The sequence below is a fragment of the Sturnira hondurensis genome, unplaced genomic scaffold, assembly GCF_014824575.4.
Source record: "Sturnira hondurensis isolate 20B ecotype Veracruz unplaced genomic scaffold, ASM1482457v3 Scaffold0006413, whole genome shotgun sequence".
NCBI classification, from domain to species: domain Eukaryota; kingdom Metazoa; phylum Chordata; class Mammalia; order Chiroptera; family Phyllostomidae; genus Sturnira; species Sturnira hondurensis.
Window position 1 is genome coordinate 31,045,703 of NW_028079044.1, and position 20,470 is coordinate 31,066,172.

General features: G+C 39.8%; 1 protein-coding gene across 3 annotated transcripts in view; it reads left to right on the plus strand.

The window, feature by feature from the left end:
• Positions 1–20,470, plus strand: part of OXR1 (oxidation resistance 1) — a 367,132-nt gene that overhangs the window by 220,024 nt on the left and 126,638 nt on the right. The window contains exon 1 of one of the 3 annotated variants that reach the window (XM_037048384.1): positions 12,253–12,521. The exons of the other annotated variants lie outside the window; for them this stretch is intronic. Within the exon in view, the coding sequence (XP_036904279.1) occupies positions 12,509–12,521 (13 nt within the window). The 5' untranslated portion in view covers positions 12,253–12,508. Of the gene's footprint in view, positions 1–12,252; positions 12,522–20,470 lie in introns of those variants that run through there. 3 annotated transcript variants of the gene reach the window in all.

Below are 20,470 nucleotides of genomic sequence, written 5' to 3' on the forward strand. Positions count from 1 at the left end.
GTGTAGAGTGAAAATAACTATCACTTCACAGAGTTACTGTAAGAATCTCCTAGTCCTTCAACATGGGCTTGGAGTAAATATCCTTCTTGAAGAGACCACAATGGGAAGTAAAAGCACATGACCTTTTGTATCAGTTAGCTACTGCTGCATAACAAAACAACCCAAAAGCCAGTGGCTTAAAACAGCAACCATTTATTGAGCTCACAATTCTTGGAGTTGGCAATTCAGGTAACACTTACCTGGGTGATTCCTCACATCTCCACTGACCTCCCTCTTGGTTCTCATGCTTCTGCATTTGGCTCAATCAAAATAATTGATTTCCATAAATGCTTAAGCATTTTACCTGTATTCAGGGATGACAGTCAAAATATTTAGCTAACATTTCGGCAGAGGCTTAGACCCATCAAAGACAATCGTACGGCTGGGTCACCACCCTGGATGCTGCCTGCCAGGTCATGTCAGTCCATTAGTTCCTGGATCATCCGTTGGTCTGAATGCAGGAGCTTGGGCAACGAGGGAGAGGGTTATTGGGGGGGATTGCTGCGGCAGCTGCATATCAGCCAATATGAAAGTATTTCTGCTACATGGTGGCTGACAGCTCCGCCCCACCCACATTATAGTCTTCCTGCCTATGTTGCCCCAAGTCTCTTGATACCATTAATATGCTTCACCTGCAGTTAGCTCAGGTGCCCCTGCCATAGAAAAATGGCACCAGGGGTGCTGCTTACACCCGTCTGTGTCATATTCCAGGAAACTCCCATCAAAAACAAACACAAGTTACATAAATACCTCTTAGGCATAGGGCAACAGTACTTAATTGGGGACAAGATGGTAGTAATGGGTAGCTCGAAAAGAACATAGGAGGTGTTTTGATATTATAACAATCATATGTGTCAAGTGGGACCCAAGAAAAAATAAAGTTAGTAGAGATTTTCCCAAACACACAAGTCTTCAAGTGGAAGAGACATGCCTCATTGCAAAAGGCACCATGGATCTAAAACACTGAGGAGCATAAAACCGGAGGGATGTGGAGAAACCTAGAATCTCTGGGGCAGACCTCAGGAATCTGCATTTTAAACAAACGATTCTTACTGGTTCTGAAACCGGAACCATTGGCTACAGACCATCCATTGTATTGAAGAAATGCAATTGAAAAGGGCACTAACCTGAGTAATGAAGAGAGGGACTTCAGCTTGCTGAAGCAAACTTGAAATATTTACCAGTTTTCTACCCTATAAGCTGCTTTGGGTTTTCCTCAGAGCCTGCCCTTGTATAACCTCACACATCAGCCAGTTTCTGATGCTCCCAAATGACTTGCTGACTTCTGTAGTTGTGTAAAGTTGGCCAGGATTGCTGACCGCAGGCATGCAGAGGTGGTGCCCGCCCTGAATCTTGCCACGTGACCTGTAGGGACTCTCCTGAAGTCCCTGCTTTCCCTGGAAGTCCCATCTCCTGAGCAGGGTGCCAGCCTGAATGGCTTGGGCTCCACTCCAGATCATGTTAAAGTCACTGGCCACTGCAGTAACTATACAAGATGAGACCAAAGGAACTTGCAAGGAATTACTTAAAAGTAAATACATAAAAAAGATAGGGGTGTGCCAGATGGTTGCAAGAAGCAATCTGGAAGAGGCCTCCATGGCCAAAGCTGAAACAATTTGAATAACCAAATAAATAGGTGTTCGGTTACAAACCAAAGTGTGTGTATATATATTAACAACAAAACAAACAAGCAAGCAAAATATGACCAATGACACTCAAATACGGAGCAGGCTGACAGGGTCCAGAGGGGAGAGGGGAGAGAATCACAGGGGAAAAGGGGATGGACTCACATGAACAAGTATAAAGGACATGTGGACAATAACTAAGGTGGGGGCTGGAAATGGGAGGGAGGTGGGGAGCACTGGGGGGGGCAGGGCTGAGAATATAAGACAGAAAACTGTACTTGAACAAGAATTAAATAAAAATAAAAATATAAAAAAAATAATAATATGCATGAGTCCAGGCTGGAAAATAAAGTCACTGGCTTTGACAAGTTAGATTCCCTCTCTGATTGAACTGTCCATCACTAGCCCATCTCCTTCATTTCACTACCCTACACCTTGACTTAACAACTTGTCTGTCTCACCTCCTATGAGGTCATTTTGTATGCACGACTCTCTGTCTCACTGGATGCAGGGACAAAAGACAGGAGGGAACTTTGTCTTTTACCAAGGTTGGCTGTGCATCTAGAGATATCAGAGTGTTGAATTTATTTAGATTCAATACAGGTAGACCAAACACTTGAGGTAAGTTCCTGTGGCTCAGAAAGATCACTCATAGCCTCACGGGATGCTCTGCAATCTCGTTGCATTGAGTGCTTTAGGAGAGATGCTGAGTTCAGTGCCCTGGCTCTCATTTTCTGCTTACCTTGATGAGGAATGAGTCCAGATACACTTTCTGGGCTCATTTATATTGTTTTCTGTGAGCAGACTGCGAGATAATTCTCCAAATAACGAGTTACTTCTCTGGAGCTGGCCTGCCAAAACTCATTTCAGTACCACATACAAAAGCAATTAAAACAGGGAACATTTGGAAGCTCATGTTTGTCTGTCAAGATAGTAAATATGTTGCCTAATTGGAAAGCTGTGTCTGTGAGGCATCCCTCCAAAATACAAAATAGTCAGGAAGAGTTGATAAAGTTAATGAAAACTAAGTAATTTTTAGATGATTTCTGGGGCTCTGCATTCCAGTTTGTTAATACATATGAAATATCTTCAATTAAAATGTAAAAGGAACTCATTGCATGGAAGCTCTACCTGGACGACGTGTGATCCTTGAATAATTTGCTCGCTGCCACTGAACAATGGCTGAAAGAAAACAGAATTATTGCTTAATGATTCAAATCGTGCTATTTCATGATCCTTTTCCCTAGTGCTGGTGGACTGTGGCCCAGGACAAGTTTCTTAGCCTCCCAGTGTCACTGTGTCCCCATCTGTGATATCAGGAAATTGAAACACTTGATCCCACGCAATCCTTTCCTGATCTAATAGGCTGTGACTTTTTAGGTCATTGACTTTATTATATCTTGTTTTCTTCTGCCCTGCCAACCAAGTTGATGAAAGAAGAACTGACTTTGGATCCAGATATGAAATCAAATCTTATTCCCTCACTTCCTGGCTGTGTGAACATGAACCTTATCTGAGATTCTTCATGTGGAACGTGGAGAACTCCTACCTCATGGATTTCTAATAGATAAGAAAGTAGTTAAAACTCCAAGTATGAAATCCTTCATTTATAATAACTCACGAGGTCCTCAATAAATTGTATTCCTTTTCTTATTGTGCATTATTTTAGAAATCTGGAAGCTGCCTTTTCTATGCAATCTTTTGGCCTTTGGCCTCAGGTCCCCACAGAAAAAGTCGCAGTCCTGGACCCTGTCCTGGAGGGATGGTAAATATAGAACCACAGCAGATAAGACCTAAAGTATCATACTTTTCCTGCCTGAATTGTCTTGGCATGCTTTCTGTATGACAGAAAACTTTTTCTCATCACTCCTTTTTACCAATTTATTGTTAGTACTGCCTGTTGTATGCCCCAATTTTTTTAAACTAAAAATAACATGATTATTTGTACAATATTTTACAAAATGCTAAAAATATAAACAAATAGATGAAAGGAAGCATAAACACACTCTTTAGAGAGAACTAATTTATATAATTTTCCAGATTTTCAAACTGCATGTAAACCATGTATACACATTAACAAAATGGGTCAATACTATACAGGTCTAAGGCGAGACCAGGATGTGTACTCTGCAAGGGCTAGGGTGTGCCGCGATGTGTTCAGGGCTGTGTCCCAGCATCTAGAACATGCTGATCAGTACTGTTTTAACCTAGTACAGTCTGTATATTTTTGTGCTGATAAACATGATTCTGCAGCATCATTTATTTTGCAGCACAGATACAGCACAACCTACTCAACTGCCCCTCTGTTACTGGATTTGACATTCGGGGACTTTGTCTTTGCCTGTATCAGTATTTTAATCAACGACAGTGCAGATAAACCTATGGCTTTATCCTTCTTTCTGACTTTGTTAGTATAGTCTTAGAAGTGGAATTGCCAAGTTCAAGTCATGTACTAACAAGTTCAGAGAATTATTACCTAACCCCAAATTGCTCTTCAAAATATTGTTGATTCCCAATTCAGTCAACGGATATTAACCTTTTACCTGCGCTCTCATTAGCATCAGGTATTTATTATGTTGGAAAAAAAAACATTTTTAAAAGAGTTTTAAAAGCAGATTATTGCATATTTAATGTTGAGAAGACCCATTCTGCATGCTACGTTACCAGCCTGGGACACCTTTCTGAAATCTTTTTCTGAGATACAAGATCTCTTACCCAGCAAGGACACGATCTCACCAAAATAGGGTAAAGAGAGTTCTCTTGTTTTTGTTTCACCAACTTGGTTAATTTAGGAGAGATGACCGGAAAGTTCCTATAAATAGTCCATTGATGTTCACAAAAATATTCTCACTTTGACATTCTACCCTGCCATATTAAAATCATTTTCAGTAAATCACATTTCGGATTTGGATAGTTTGACAGTGCCCGGTTAAATTAATCCCAACCTGCTCTGAAGCCCAGAAACACTGTAAAACCTTGTGAAATATTTGTAGCTGTTCAGTGTTCTCCACTTATGGTAATAAATGTGAAACGTCTGTGGGGGAGCTGTTTTTCCAAGGTAAATAGATTGTTATTTATATCTCTAGGCACAAATACCTTGAAATAACTAGAACACGTTGCTGCTGAACATGACCTTACATAATCTTCGCAGCTCCTGCATCCTTGTCCGTGTCATGGAGTGTCCTTGAGGCTTTGATCCGAGTTTGACCCCAGCCAGGATTCTTGTGCACATTTTTATCATCCACTGTTAAGTGAACAATACATCTAATGAGATCCAGTTGTGTTTCTTTCTCTTCTCTGACTTTGACACTCAGGAAAACCATTAATGCTTCTTTCACTCTGTCGGCATCCCCAGACCTGAGATTTTTTCCCTCCTTGAAGATATTTCTAGACTACATAGTCCTGATAGCGCAGGGCCAATGGCTCTGTACTTTCTGTTTTACATAGAGCTCAATTCAATGTGCTCAGTTAATGATTACCAAGAGCTTTAGACATGATTTTGCTATTTAAGAAGTAGCCCGAAGAGGGACAGTGGCTAACATGAGCAGTTAGGAAAAGAGCTGGGTGACAATGTGAAGATTTAGAGAGAGAAGGGAAAAAAGAAGTTCAACAGGTTGTTCAGAGAACATATGGGAAACTTGAACTTCAGTGCTTGCTAGAAGGAAATGATATAAAAGTAGAGAAAGAGGCTCCTCTCCACCCCAAAAGAAGAAGGTTATTGTGGAAAAGAAAGTCGCCCCACCCCCAAATCAAAGGAGAACACTGTACTAGGAAAGCAGAACAATGGCCAAGAATCACACTTTAACGATAGGTTCAGATTTGAACTGTGGCCTCTGGCTAGTTTAGAGAGCTAGCTTAGTGAAATGAAATCTGAAAATAGCTCTTTGACAGAGAGTCATTTGAAACATGTAGTTCTGACTGAGGGAAAGATGGGGGGAAGATGGTCAGACTATTCAAATGAGTACATTCGTATTTTTGTCACTTTTTAAAAGATTTTATTTATTTTCTGAGCGAAGGAAAGGGAGGGAGAAAGAGAAGGAGAGAGACATAGATGTGGGAGAGAAACATCAGTTGGTTGCCTCTAGTCCACCCCCAACTGGGGACCTGGCCCACAGCCAAGGCATGTACCCTGATAGGGACTCGAACTGGTGACCTTTCAGTTCATGTTTGAGATAATCCACTGAACCACACCAGCCGGGGCCACATTTTTGTCATTTTTAAGAGTCAGTGATATCTGCCTTATGTCAGAGATATTGATGTTATCTCCAAATGGCCTGAAAAAAATCTCGATTTTTCCAAAGCAAAACTAATTCTTAAGATGTTAGACACATTTCTAGAGGCAGACAGTGTTTCCTGTTTCAACAAGTCACATACTAAATGCTAATCTCCATTGATTTTTATTTGTTTGTACTTTTTTACTCATCCAGAGCAAGCTGGTTCAATGGCAAGAGGCTGAGCTTTAGAGATGTGAGTCCCAGCAATTGAATTAACTGCTGTGTGACCGTGGGAATCTTACCTTCCCTGAACCTCATTTTCTGTAGCTATTAATGGTGACCCTGTCTTCTCCATTTTGAATTTAAAGAGATCGTGTACATTAAATACCTGATTTAGGCAGAGGATTCCCGTAGGTTCCTTGAGCACCCCTTTCCTGGGCTATGTGAGAAGGGTCTGCAGACGTTTATGGAAGTCAACATAGTGTAACATTGTGTGATTGAGTTAAAAAAATGAAGGACCGCTGCTAAAAGAGGGGATTGACATTATCAGCAAATGAAGTGAAATTAGCGTGGGAGTGAAGGCTTGAATCTGTCTTAATTTCTTCCCTCTATCAGGATGCTTTTGGTTACAAACAACGGCAAAACTATCTCAGATCGATTTAAACCATGCAAGAGGTCCGTAGGGGCATGTGACTGAAATACAGAGGTGTAAGCAGACTTGAGATCAGGCCCAACCTGTCTATGTAAACGATGTGGGAAGGACCCATCTTCATGCTCTCTGTTTCTTGATTCTGCATCTTCAGTGCTAACGTCATTCTTTGCAGGCTTCCTGCCTCATCATCCTTGTTCCCACTCAGGTTTCTTTATCATTAAGATGCCTCATGTAGCTTTGCTACGATGGATATTTCAGAACCCAAACTTCATGCGTGCTGTCTCCTTCGCATTCAGCAAAGAAGAGTACAGGTTTTCTCGCTCTCAACAAAAATCCTGAAATTTTTCTGGATAAATCCACTTAGAGCACGTACCCACCTTTATCTCCACAAGTGTGGCGGGATGTGGGGTTATGCCTATTAATCTAGGTCTGATCCATGGATTCCCCTTTTAATGTGGAGCGGAAGGTTATCACCCTTAAGGCACATGGGCTGCATTGGTGAGGGGTGAAACCAGCACAAGAATCGGGGTGCTGTTCCCAAGAGTAAGAGAAGTATATGCTGGTAGGCTAAAAGGACAGATATCCACCAGAGTAGCTACAACTAAAGGGAAACACTGGGTTTCGTGTGTGTGAATATGCACACACACACGTGTCCCTACACACAGATACTTCCAGAAATTAAATTCAGGGAAAAGTTTATTGTCTAAAAACAGAAGGAAACTTTAACATCGACAATGTTTTTAGTAATAATTCTGCTCGACTCTGTCATAAACTAAATTTTTACATACTTTTTTTGTTTTCTGATGTTCTAATTGAATGGGAGACATAATTTGGACAATCTAGACTAGATTAGTGTTTCAAATAAGGCCACTTTAAATGCTTGAGCAGTAGTCCATTACCATCAATTCATGACTTAGTTTTGTGAGAAGGGACTGCAGGATGGCACTGTACCGTTAGAAGTTAGACAAGGTTTCTTTATGCCAGAGCGGTGGGATCTGAGGTGTCTGATGTTCTGTTGCGAGCAGTTGAGAACCTGACCCTCATTTCGGCCCTGATGTGGAAAGTCATGGCGCCTGAAAGTGCTCCCAGCATTCTCCCAATAAAGGCTTTGAATCTTCTCCAGCAACTGAGTCGGACACATCTGACGTGTAATGAGTGATTTTTAGTTGGAAAAACAAAAGGAACTTGTTTTGAAAAGAACTTCACATGGCTTCTGGGACATCTGGTTTCAAGTGGTGTGGCACTCTGCACTCTCAAAGGGCTATATTAATTGGACCATAGAATGGGTTATTTAAGGTTGCCTATGTAAATGTTGGAAAATGTCTACTAAATATAGAGGCTTTAGTTCTGGTGTAAATAATGGTGAGCTAATCTTCTAAAAGTGATCTGTTGAATCCAGCTGCTCCTGCTACATCAAAGCAGCAGTAGTTAGGATGCTAATTTGGCTGCTATAATAAAGGTCAAAGATTTTTATTTTTGTCCCTGACAACAGTACAAGGGTAAGTAGTCCTGGGCGGGTTTTTGAGCACCAAGGGTAGAGACTGCTAGTTCTGTCTGGCATCCTGTGCTATTCAAGTCCCATCTCTTGGTCTAAAAAGGCATCTCTGCTGTCCACTCCAGCATCTGCATTTCAGCCTGAGTAGAGGGTATGGGAAGACGGGCACAGGACTTTTCACTTCACTTTTTTTCATTTCTCACTAACCGGAAACTAGTCTCATGACCACACTTAACACCAAGGAAGGTGGGGAATAAAATCGTTTGCCGTATGGTATAGTGTCCTGTTAAACCCTCTGTCTCTACAGAAGATAAGTGCAGATATCGGGGAGGAAAGCGGCAGACTCTGGCACGGAGCCCTTGAAGAAAGGAGGCTGCACCCTGGCTGGTGTAGCTCAGTGGATTGAGCACGGGCCTGCTAACCACACGATCATGGTTCGATTCCCAGTCAGGGCACATGCCTGGGTTGCAGGCCAGTTCCCGGTTCCCGGCAGGGGACACACCAGAGGCAACCATACATTGATATTTCTCTCTCTCTCTCTCTCCTTCCCTTTCCCTCTAAGATAAATAAATAAAATCTTAAAAAAAAAAAGAAAGGAGGCTGCCTAACTCCCTATCCGCCTAAACTAAGGTACATCTGTCTAATTATCCCAAGTACTGTACCAGGTTGTCCAACCATGAACTATCACGGACAGAATGTAAGACTCTTGTACAGGAAAATAATGTTGCTGTGGCAGTTGCCATGGGTTATGGAATCTAGCATTTAAAATAGTTATAACATGTACTGTTTGTTTCTGATTTTCAAAAATGCACATTTTTGAAAGCTCAGAAAAATATAAAGAAAGTAACAATCAACCATAATTCCATCAGCCAGAGATAACATTGTTAAGAACTAGGTGCGTTTCTGTTGTGGCTTTTCTTCATGAGACTTTTGCTTTTACATAATTGAATAGCTTTGCATTTTTTAATCTGATAATATGCATTTTTCTCACATCTTTGAAATGTGATTCTAAATATTATTTTAATGTTTGCATTAACGTAACCGTAGCTGTACCGGAATTTATTCAACATGTTACTATTTTTGCACCTCTGGTTACCTCTGAATGCTTGGGGAGGAATGTTGTAAAGCCCTTGGTGTGTCTGCTGGCCCTGGAGTCAGATGGAAGGGCTCCAGCCTTGGGTCAGTCTCTTAGTAGTTGTGTGACCCTCGGCAAGCTTCTTCACCTCTCTACACCTCAGTTTTCTTAAACATAATATTAGTATGATGTATCTGCCTCAAAATTGTTATAAAGATTAACTTAAATAAAGCATGTGAATAAATCATGACCTCAGAAGGTCATTCACGGGGAAAAGCACTCCAATGTTAGACATTGTCTTTATCATCCCTCAATTACACTAGATGCCTTTGTTGATCATCTAAAATTGAGTATCGTGTCTACATGACTGTTTTCCTGATCAATGATTATTACGGGAAGATCGTTAATTAGCATGGCTTCCCTGATGCAGCTATTGAATCCTCCATCTTTATGTGGCGTCTATTTCTAAACAAAAGAGGGAGAAAAATCACTACTAATAAAATCATTTAGGACCTTAGTTCAGTCTATGTTTGAAAGGCTCAAAGATTGTAGGAATGTGGAAGAAGCAGTAACCAGAATGGAAATCTTAAGAACAGCCTATTACAAAGCCAAGTTGGGGGTTTAAGCATTTAAGAGTCTAGCTGAGTTTGCAATTTGGGGCTATGTACAAGACAAAGATAATATTTTCACCCATGAAGGCAAACCTGCGTGTAACTAGCTAACCCTTTTTTTAAAAATATATTTTATTGATTATACCATTACAGTTGTTCTATTCCCCCCCTTCAATCCCCTCCACCCACACCCTCCCTCCCCCACCATTCTCCCCACCTTAGTTTATAACCACGTGTCTCAAGTTCTTTGGATTCTATATTTCCCCCACTATTCTCGCCCTCCCCCCATCTATTTTCTACCTACCATCTATGCTGTTTTCTGTGCCTTCTCCCCTCTTCTCCCCCTCCCACCCCCCTGTTTCTAACCCTCCATGTGTTCTTCATTTCTATGGTTCCACTCCTGATCTAGCTGTCTTCTTGGTTTGCTTTTGTTTTAGGTGTGGTTGTTAATAACTGTGTGTTTCTAGCTAACCCTTTTTTGCCCCAGGTAACAATTCTACGATGAAGGCTTACTAATAATATCATATATATGTACATACTTATATGGTAATCTAATCAGGCATTTTAATTATCCAGTAACTCTAAAGAACTTATCAGTTACGTTTGTATAATGTTAGGATTTCCAGAGTTTTCTGTAAGTGTGATTACTATTGATTCCATTTAACTTCTTTCAAGATTTTAATTGATTTGATTAATTTATTAATAGAAATTAATTTAATTTTCCATATGAGGAGACTAACCCCAAGATATAAAGCTTACATATGTATCCAGTGTAACGTAGCTGGTAGTCAGCACGTACCTACTACCCCTCATATCATTAACTCCAAATCTAGTGTTCTTTTTGTTACCCCAGGGTGATAGCAGAAGTCTCCCACTACTTCACAAGGTGTCATAGAGTGTGGAGCTAACAATGGGAAAAATGCATACCATTAATATGTGAATAATCAAACCTTAATATTCGAAGGAACTAAGTAATCTACAAAATCAAAGTAATCATAAAGCAGGACTTTAGAGACTTGCTGAAACAGTTTATTTGCCCATTCAAAATATTGAAGAGTAACTCTCTAGCTTCAAATATCTCTTCAAAAAGAAAAAAATAAGTTATAACATTACCCAAAATCTATGTATTTATTTTGTGCTCAGCAGTATAGTAAGCATTTATGTACGCCATCTGATGTAGTGCTCATGAGAACCCCACAGAGTACTTATTCAATTGTACACTACACAGATGAGAGAAAGGAAGCTTGAAGCTTAGAGAGGTGAAGTAACTTGTCCAAAATCTCAGTCTCTAAGTAGGGAAATAGGGATTCCAACTCAGATAAGCTGAGTTCTGAGCCTGTATTCTTAATCACGTTGCCACATGTTCTTGAGTTTATATAATTTAGCCTTCCTGAGCTGTCCATTTCTTCAATTCAGTGAAGTTTGGAATAGTAATGATTAGTTAAAACTCCAAAAAGTTTCACTGGTCTTGTGGCTGCAACTCACACACTATCAATTACCCTAGGCTTACAGAGACGTGTGTGCCTTCCGACTGACCACTCAGTTCCAGCCAGCTGGGTAAGTCATCATGATTTAGACTGGAAAACTTCTACTGAAGACTGGCATGTTCTTCCTAGGTAGAATTAACTGGTACTTGTGAGTTTAAAAGCACAGAATGGGAGGCAGAGATCTTAACCGTTTTGAGTGTATGGTTCAGTAATGCTGAGAATATTCACACTGTTGTGAAACTGAAGTTCAGAACTTTTTCACCTTGCATATCTGAAACTGTATATCCCTAAAACTTACTTTCTTCCTTTCCCCCTACCCCCAGCCTTCGTGAGCACCATTCATTTTCTGTTTCTATGAACTTGACTACCTTGGATGCTTAGTATAACTAGAATCATACAATGTTTATCTTTTTGTGAATGGTTCATTTCGCTTAGCACAAAGTTCTCAAGGTTCATCCTCAGTATAGGATGTGCCAGGATTTCCTTCCTTTTTAAAATTCAGTAATATTCCATCGTATGTCTGGACCACATTTCATTTATCCATTCAGCCACTGATGGGCACATAAGGTGCTTGCTTGGCTATTGGGAATGGAGCTATTATGAACATGGGTAAACAAATACCTCTTTGAGAGCCTGCTTTCAATTCTGTTGGATATATATTCAGAAGTAGTAGCGCTAGACCCTCTGGTAGCTTTATTTTTAATTTTTTTGAGAACATTCCATGTTGTGTTTTATAGTGTTTGCAACATTTTGCAGTCCCACCAACAGTGCACTAGGGTTCTCCTTTCTCCACATCCTCACTAGTATTTGTTAAATCCTGTAAAACATTTAAAAATTTTTTTTGGTGAGACAATATGCATTTGATTATAGAAAATGTAATATTACTGAAGCTAAAACTTTTCAGGACCAATATGGGGCCAACATATTTAAATGTTCTCCCACCCTCTCGATGTGTTTAATTTCAGGAGCTAACTATTTCCCAGAACATTCCATGAGTAAATGAATAACTTGCTGTTTTGAACCTAAAACACATATTTGTTTCTTCATTCTTTCAACTACCACTGTTTTATCCAGCTCTAAAAGGTTCTTAAAATTAACGAGAGGGAGACAAGTGGGAAGGTATAGACTTCTCACTTCGGCAGTCTGCTAAAGATGGAGAAAAAAATAGTGCTATTCAAAGACAGTCTGTCCTTAGAGATTTCGGATTCAGGGTAGAAACAAACACGCTGAAATATCGAGGAAGTTTGAGAGAGAACTTCTCAGTGCACTGCTGCTGAAGGCTGACTGACAAGGAACTCTGCTCAATATCCATGAAGCCGAGAAGTAAGTTTCTGCAATCACGTCTTTCTATTTTCTTATTTCTCATTTACTTAAAATGTTAATCATTAGTTAGGATAGCAGAGTTCTGCTATTAAAACATGGAAATTAACCAAATGGTAAAATGTCATGCAAAGTAAGTACCAGGAATTGCCAGCCTTTGATTTTAAGAGGACTAGTTACGTTAGCAGTCTATGACTGCTATTCTAAGGTACAAGTTGAAAAAAAAACCTCTAAGACAGTTATCTTATTTCTGTTAAAGGTATGTTATTTCTGTACTTGATTTTTTTCTTGTTTTCATTACTCATTTTATTTGTAGAAACTTCTGGAAGCATTTTTTCATTCTGAACATGAGAACAGATGAATAAAATAAAATTATAACACACTTAATTTCACATTTATTTACTATAAGACTATAGCATGTAGATTCTCAAAAGAATTACTAGTATGAAAAAAATCAGAAAATTTCACATTTTCCAGGCAGTGACTGGTAAATTCTCTAATGCTATCAGATAATTTAAAAAAAAGAACTGATAGAAAAAACATCAACACAGAAAATGTATAAAAGGGTGGTGAACTCACTACAATACACAGATGATATATTATAGAATTGCAGGCCCGAAGCCTGTATAATTTTGTCATCCAATGTCACCCCAATAAATTCAATAAAAAATGTTTAAAAATAAATATTGGCCCAAACTCAGGGTGGCTCACTTAGAAAAATAAAATTAATAAAGACCTGTTAGATAAGGCAAGATTATGTGGAAGTATATGAATAAAAGTTAATAATAAGCTAAACACAAGGCACTTGTGCTGTGTGACAGCTAAAAATAGCAAACCTGGGGACAACAAAATTTCTTCCCCATGTTTAGCCAGTGTTACAGTCACTGAGCATAAAAAAAACTGCGGACACGTCTATCAAAACAGCAGTGTCCCTACTGTTGCCGAACTTCCTGTGAGGTCTTTTCAGGAGTAAGTATTTGGCAATGGAGAACATGTTTATTTTGAAATAAAAATGTAAAACCTGTTTATAGTTTTCAACTTTCAGCCTTTGCTAATTTTAAAGAGTCAAATTTCCTATGAAGTTTCTGAGTAAAGCTTATTTTTAACAAAATTAGAGGGAAAGGGCCTCATTTGTAGAGACAGCACACGAGGCAGCACACTCTTATCACTTGTTTTCAGACTGTAACTGTGAATGCTTAGCGCTTGCCCAGCAAGCTTGTTTTATGAAGGAATCACTGCAGTCCAGTGAGACTTGGAAGGAAACTGTGGACTTATTCGCAGAGTGACCGTGAAACAAGCAGATTTCTTAGAGAAAACTGGGATAGAAGAGAGAAAAATAGAGGCCTTTGACTTTTTGAGGGACTCTTTTGGTAATAGATGGCAATGAAAAGTAATGCCCAGCCATAGCTATCACGGTATTCCGTTCCCTTCTTGTCTAGCAAAGTCTTTTTGCCGGTGAAATAACAAGGAAGCTCCATTTTCTGGTGGACCACGCATAACAGTCAATAAGCTATGTGACTGATTTTGTTGCAACATTCATTTCTGATACTGAAAGATGCTTTCTTCCATGGGTTTCTGTAGACCTGTACCAGAGGATGTCTAATTACATGCAGTTATTCTAAACTGCCTGCCTGTCGGGTGTCTTCTGGGCTTTCCTTTCATTAGCATGTGTTCCACCTGCATGAGACCCCCTTTCAAACAACTCCAAGGAGTTAGCCACCATGGCACCTGGCTTCCAGAAAATAGCCTGCTTGGCTGTTCCACTGGTGGAAGTGAACCTCTTGCACACCCAGCCTCTCCCTCCTCTTCCTTTGGCCAGCCAGCTATGGCCAGACCCTCCAACTAGTCCCCTTGAAGATGCTCACTTGGCTTGAAATGAGGAGGAAGCTTTCTCCAGCCTTCTCCCCAGACGTCATGGGGGTGCAGGTAGGAGCATGATATAGGACCTCTTTCTCCAAACAAATTCTCTCTTGGCATCTCTCATATCAGCTGTGTTATACCTTCTGTGTGTGTGAGGGGCAGATGCCAGCCAGTGTGACAGTCTCTTAGCATCATTTGTAAGATGGGGAAATAAATAGGACCTACTCCATAGGTTTCAGCCTTGAGGTCCTCAGGCAAAAATGCAACAAAATTCCATTTCCATAGCTTTTACACTTCTATGACAGGATGTAACTATGCTATATTTTTAATGTACTCCTATCAATTAGATTTTTAAAAACACTGAAGTGAGGTATGATTGACATAGGAAAACTATATATATCTTTAGCGCACACAGCTTCATGAGTTTGGAGATAAGTATATACCAGTGAAACCATCGCATAAGCTATGCCATCAACATCCATCACTCCCAAAAGTTTTCTCCCACCCTTATTTTACCTATTTCTTAGGATAAGAACACGTAACATAATACCCACATTCTCAGGAAAAAATTAGTATACAATACACTATGGTTAACAATAGGCATTGTGTTGAACAGTAGTTGTCTAGGACTTAGTCATCTTGCATAACTGAAACTTTGTATTCTAAATCTTTCCCCTTCCCCCTCCTTCAACCCCCTGGTAACCACCTTTCTATTCTCTGCTACTGTGAGTTTACCTGTTTTAGATTCCTCATGTAAGTGGGGTCCTGTAGTATGTATTCTTCTGTATCAGGCCTCTTTAACTTAGCATAATGTCCTCCAGGTTCATTGACTAGACTTTTAGTTGGGTGGAGGGTTTGTGTTTTGTGATAAGCACTATTTAAAGTTATTTGTATTTACATATATAGGTTTTATAAGCTGAATATTAATTAGAAAGCATAATTTTCCCTAAGGTTTAAGCACAATTTATAAGTCTAAGTATTTTGTATAAAAATAGATAACTGATTTCATTAACTCATAAATTTAACAGATTAGGTTCCCCTGAAATTTATAAACCTAGTTAAATAAATCGCTTAAAGCATTTGAAAGTACACTTAAAAATTATTTTTAACAAGTTGTGCTTTTTCATGTGATTTTGAACAAAAACACCATAAATGTATAAGGGAACAAACTTAAAGTGTAAAAATCCAGTACTTTCTAAGTACTTAACACCTATAAATCTAATAAATCAAGTCTATGTATATAGTAAATTAAAATTTCCTAAGCATTTAATCCATCTTAAATACAGAACTTGAAGCAAGACTTCCAGTTAAAGGTCACAGATTAAATACAGCCATTCAGATCTGTTCCTTTTTGTTACTCAACTAAAATGACAGTAAAGTGATTTTTTTTAAAAAGGAGACAAAAAAGAACAAAAGGAGGAGAAACAAAAGAAAAAATAACAGCAACAATATTCTGGAAACTGGACAGCAAAAGACTGAGGAGCCCCAGGAAGCAAAGGACCCAGCAGGACACACTGAGAAGCCTCAGTGTGCAGTGCAGAACTCCCAGAAGGCAGCTGGTGATATGAGCATGTCACAAAGTAGGAATAAAGGTTGGACTCGAAAGTGTGTTTGCAAAATAGATTGACCTACGAGAAAAGACCCAAAGTTACTGGCATTAAAATTCTCGTTGGACTCAGCTCCCCCAGGGTCCTCCAGGGAAGACAGCAGTTCACAGGTCCCACCGCCGGTCAGCTTTTTCAGTGCTCTGCTCTTTCGTAGGAGCGCCATCCAGGTGCCTCCTTCGTTTTGGCACTGTTACGTTTTTAAGTATTCTTAAATTTAAAAAGGTTCTACTGTGAGACTATTGACCAAATCAAACAAATAGAAAAAAATTAGATTGTGTGCTCACTGCCCCAAATCTAGTCTCCTTCCATCACCATTTATCCCCCAACTACCCCATCTACCTCCCCCACCTCCCTTCACTTCAGATAATCACCCTACTACCCCCTATGTCTATGAGGTTGTTTTTGCTTAGCCTTAATAAATTCAATAAAAACTTTTTAAAAAGAAAAAAATGAAAGGAACAGAAAGTATACAGAAAAAGAAAACTTTCTAATGACACTAGTAATATTCTCAACAGAATAAAATATTTTGTATCTCTGAAACCACAGTAGAGTAATGCAAAAGGAATATTCCAAAAACAAACCGAAAAAAGCTATAAGAGAATAAAGATGATTGCTAGGTGAGAAACTCAGTAAAAGCTTTGAAGGATATCTTCCCAAAAGGATAACAAAAAGATAAAGAATGAAAATAAGAGAAAAATAAATGGAGAAATTAGAGGGCCAGTCACGGATATCCATCATTTAAACAGGAATTCCAGAAAGAGACGTGAGAGGAAAAAACAGGATGGAGAAAATTCCGAGACACAATTCAAGAAGATTTCCCAGAACTGAAGGGCATGAGTTTCCAAATGGAAAGACCCCAGTGCCAAGAACAATGAATAAAAATAGACCCACACCTAGATACATTGTCATGAAACTTCAGAAAACTGATGACAAAGAAGAGATTACCAAATCTTCAGGGGGACATATTTATTCAATGGGTGGAGAACCAGAGTGGTGTGGGGCGTGTCTACAGCAGCCCTAGAAACTAGGAGACAGTGGAGTTTGCCTTCCGAATTTTGATGGTAAATTATTTCCTACCAAAGTTTTACTAAAATCATGAATAATATGTAAGAGTAGAATAAAGCCATTTTCATACATGCGCATCTTAAAAATTTCTCCCCCTCCCCTATTTCTTACCTAAGGAGGTAGGAAAATAAAACAGGAAGGAAAATATTATAGAATTGATGAAGCAGGAGATCCCCATAAAGGGGATGTGAAGGGGATGGAGCGCAGGGCGAGTCCACAGAGATAGCTGTTCTATGAAACAACAGTCCAGCCTGGAGTGGGTCCAATTAAAGAGTTCAAGGTTGGCTCTGGGGAGTGGAAGGGGGAAGGGGTTGGAGAGACTGTTTTACTTTGTAAGAAAGCTGGGAGAACTAACTATTGGCTTCTTTATTGAATATGGACCTCTGATTAAAAATGAAAACTAAGCTTGTAAAGAGATAAATATACCCAAGTCATCATATTGATTAGAAAACTCACATCTTCTATAAACCCAATTTGAGAAATTCATTTCTTCATCATATCTGCACTTCTTGAGTATGGTTTTCTTATGTTTAATGTTATTCATTCAACCAATGAAACTGTTATCCTCTCCCATCTCCTGTAGCCTCTCTGGTCATTTATTTGGGTTATGGATGGTGATTGTTGGGCTTCTCAGTGCTCCTTCTAGGGAAATTCTATCCAAATGCAGGTTAATGAGCGAAGTCTCTTCTTTTAAGGAGGTTTCCAAGCCACCCCTCTGTTTTACAACCTAGTAAATCACATGTGTCCTTATTCATGCCTCCTCCTATCACCTCAGGCAACTGTTGTCCAAACAAATTGGTGAAGTTAGATACCTATTGTCTAGATTACAAGTTATCTTTTCCACCTAATTAAATTTACTGTTTTTTTTAATTAGCCTTATCTCATTACCCACCATTCTACTTACTATAGTAATTCAGTTCCTCCTGGAGCTTACGTATCAGTGGAGAAGACTAAATAAATAAGTAAATAAGTAAATAAATAAATAACATCATAAATAAGTAAATTGTGCAGGAAATTAAGTGATAAGTGGTAATGAGTAAAGAAAATGTCTAGCCAGATAAAGGAGACCTGGAGTGCCAGAGAAGGGGTGTGCTGGAACTTCTCTTTCAGTCTGGGTAAACCGCAGTGGAGGAATGGCAGGGAGAGTGGACTTTTAGCAGGCGAGGGGTTAGCAATGCAGATACTTGGGGAAATGAAGTTCCAGAAGGAAAAAAAGGCCCCGAGACAGGAGCTTGCTACACGTACGTTGGAGGAACATCCACGTGTGTGCCATTGGAAAGAAGTGAAGGAGGGGGGGGGGTTCGGTAGGGGTTAAGTCTGGAGAGAGATGATGGGAGGCAGAGCCTATGGCCGCGTAGAAGCTTGTTCATCTGGATTGTAGGACTGCGGTTCTTGCTCAGAGTGAAATGAGGCATGATTCATGATTTTTAGCAAAGAAGTTTCAAGATCAGACTTGCCGTATTTTAGGACCATAAGATGCACCTAGGTTTTACAAAAGGAAAATAAGGGAAAATTTTTGAAGCAAAAAATGTGGTAAAATATTTAATAACATCAGCCCTGGCTGGTGTAGCTCAGTGGATTGAGCACGGGCCTGTGAAGCAAAGGGTCGCTGGTTTGATTCCCAGTCAGGGCACATGCCTGGGTTTTGGGCCAGTTCCCCAGTAGGGGACACATATGAGGCAACCACACATTGATGTTTCTCTCCCACTCTCTCTTCTTCCCTTCCCCTCTATCTAAAAATAAATAAATAAAATATTTAAAAAATATTTAATGACATCAATAACATTTCTCCAGTGTAAATGTAAACTACATTTACTAGCCAGATAAGCGACATTCAGACTATAAGACGCACCCCCATTTTCCTCCTAAATTTGGGGAGAAGGGTGCATTTTATAGTCTGAAAAATATAGTATGTTTTGAAAAATTCATTCTAACTGGTAGTTCAAGCCAAGAAGAAAATGGTAGTTCTGGTCAAGATGGTAGTGAGAGAGGTAGTGAGAAGTCATCACACCGAGGTTCTATTTTAAATGTAAAGAGAAAGAAAAAAACATAAAATAAGGTGTTAGGTATTCCTCTATGGCTCTCAGCCAGGGCCAGTGAATGGATTTTCTCTCCTGTAGAGTGGGAAAGATGAGGGTGGAGTGGGCTTGCAGGCACTTCAGGAGTTTGCTTCTGAGCACGTTAAATTTGAGGTGTTAACGAGGCCTCCAAGTAGAGATAGAGAATAAACAAGTTGCTTATATAAATCCGGAGTTTGGGAGGTGATTGTTCTGGAAATATTAACTTGGGAGTTTGTAACATATAAATAATAACAAAAACTGTGGACGAGCTCACCAATGGAGTAGGCACGGACAGATGAGCAGAAACGGAGGACCAGAGTTCCCAGTGTTGAGAAGAAGGTCTGGCAAATGAGACAGGAGGAACAACTGTGGAATGGGAGGAAAGCCAGGAGGCTGTGATGGGCTGGAAGCCAGTGAGGACCGTATGGAGGAGGAGGCAAAGACTGATGTGTTGAATGGGAACTGAGATGACCATCAGTTTTATCACAGCCAGCTCCTGGGTGACTTCAATGATAGCAGTGCCACGGTCTGCCTGCAGGCCCAATTGGAGTGGATTTAAGAGAAAGGGTGGGAAGGGAAGCACTAGAAACAGCAAATGTAGACAATTTCAAGTTTCTCTGTAGGAAGAGAGGAGAGCAGAAGAAGAAGAGTAATTTATGTGAAGTAAATTGAGACAAGAGAGAGCTTTTTTAAGATGGGAGAAATAATAACCTATCTTTATGTGAATGAGAGCAGTGCATTAGGCAGGGGAAAATTTGACAAGGTAGAGGAGATTGGAGAGGAATTGTCACAGGAATTGTCTTTCAATAGGTGTGAGAGGAGGGGAAATAAATGAGCTTAAAACAAGCAGACAAGAAGGCTGAGTAGGTGGGTGCTGATGCCGCCGGTGGGTCAGTGTGGTGCTGAGAGTCTGTGAAAGTCCCCCCCCCCGCCCCGAATGCTTCAGAGTATGGCAGTGCAAAAGCCACTTGAAGGTCACGGTCATCAGTATCTCCAGGAAGCTTATCATGACTGTGTAGTTATATTTGAAAACACAAAGGAGCTTTAGTTACAGTTGTTCTTTTAAGATGGTCTGTGAGTGAAGAATGTTCTCAAATGGTAGGCTAAATTTCTCATAGAAGTCCAAGTAGCAGACACTCCTGAGCCTGGGTTCACCCTACTGCCTGGCTCTTCTCCCTCTCGTCTTGAGACCCCTCTGGTTTTTCCTATTTGTCCTTTTTTATTGGCATGGATCTAAAAGGAAGTGTTAGTATTTAAACCATTATTTTTGAACTGGGGAAAGGAAAAAACAAAAGGTACTAGAATGAGAACAGAGAAGAAGACAATACAGATTTAGATTTAAAAGTTTACTCAAAATGAT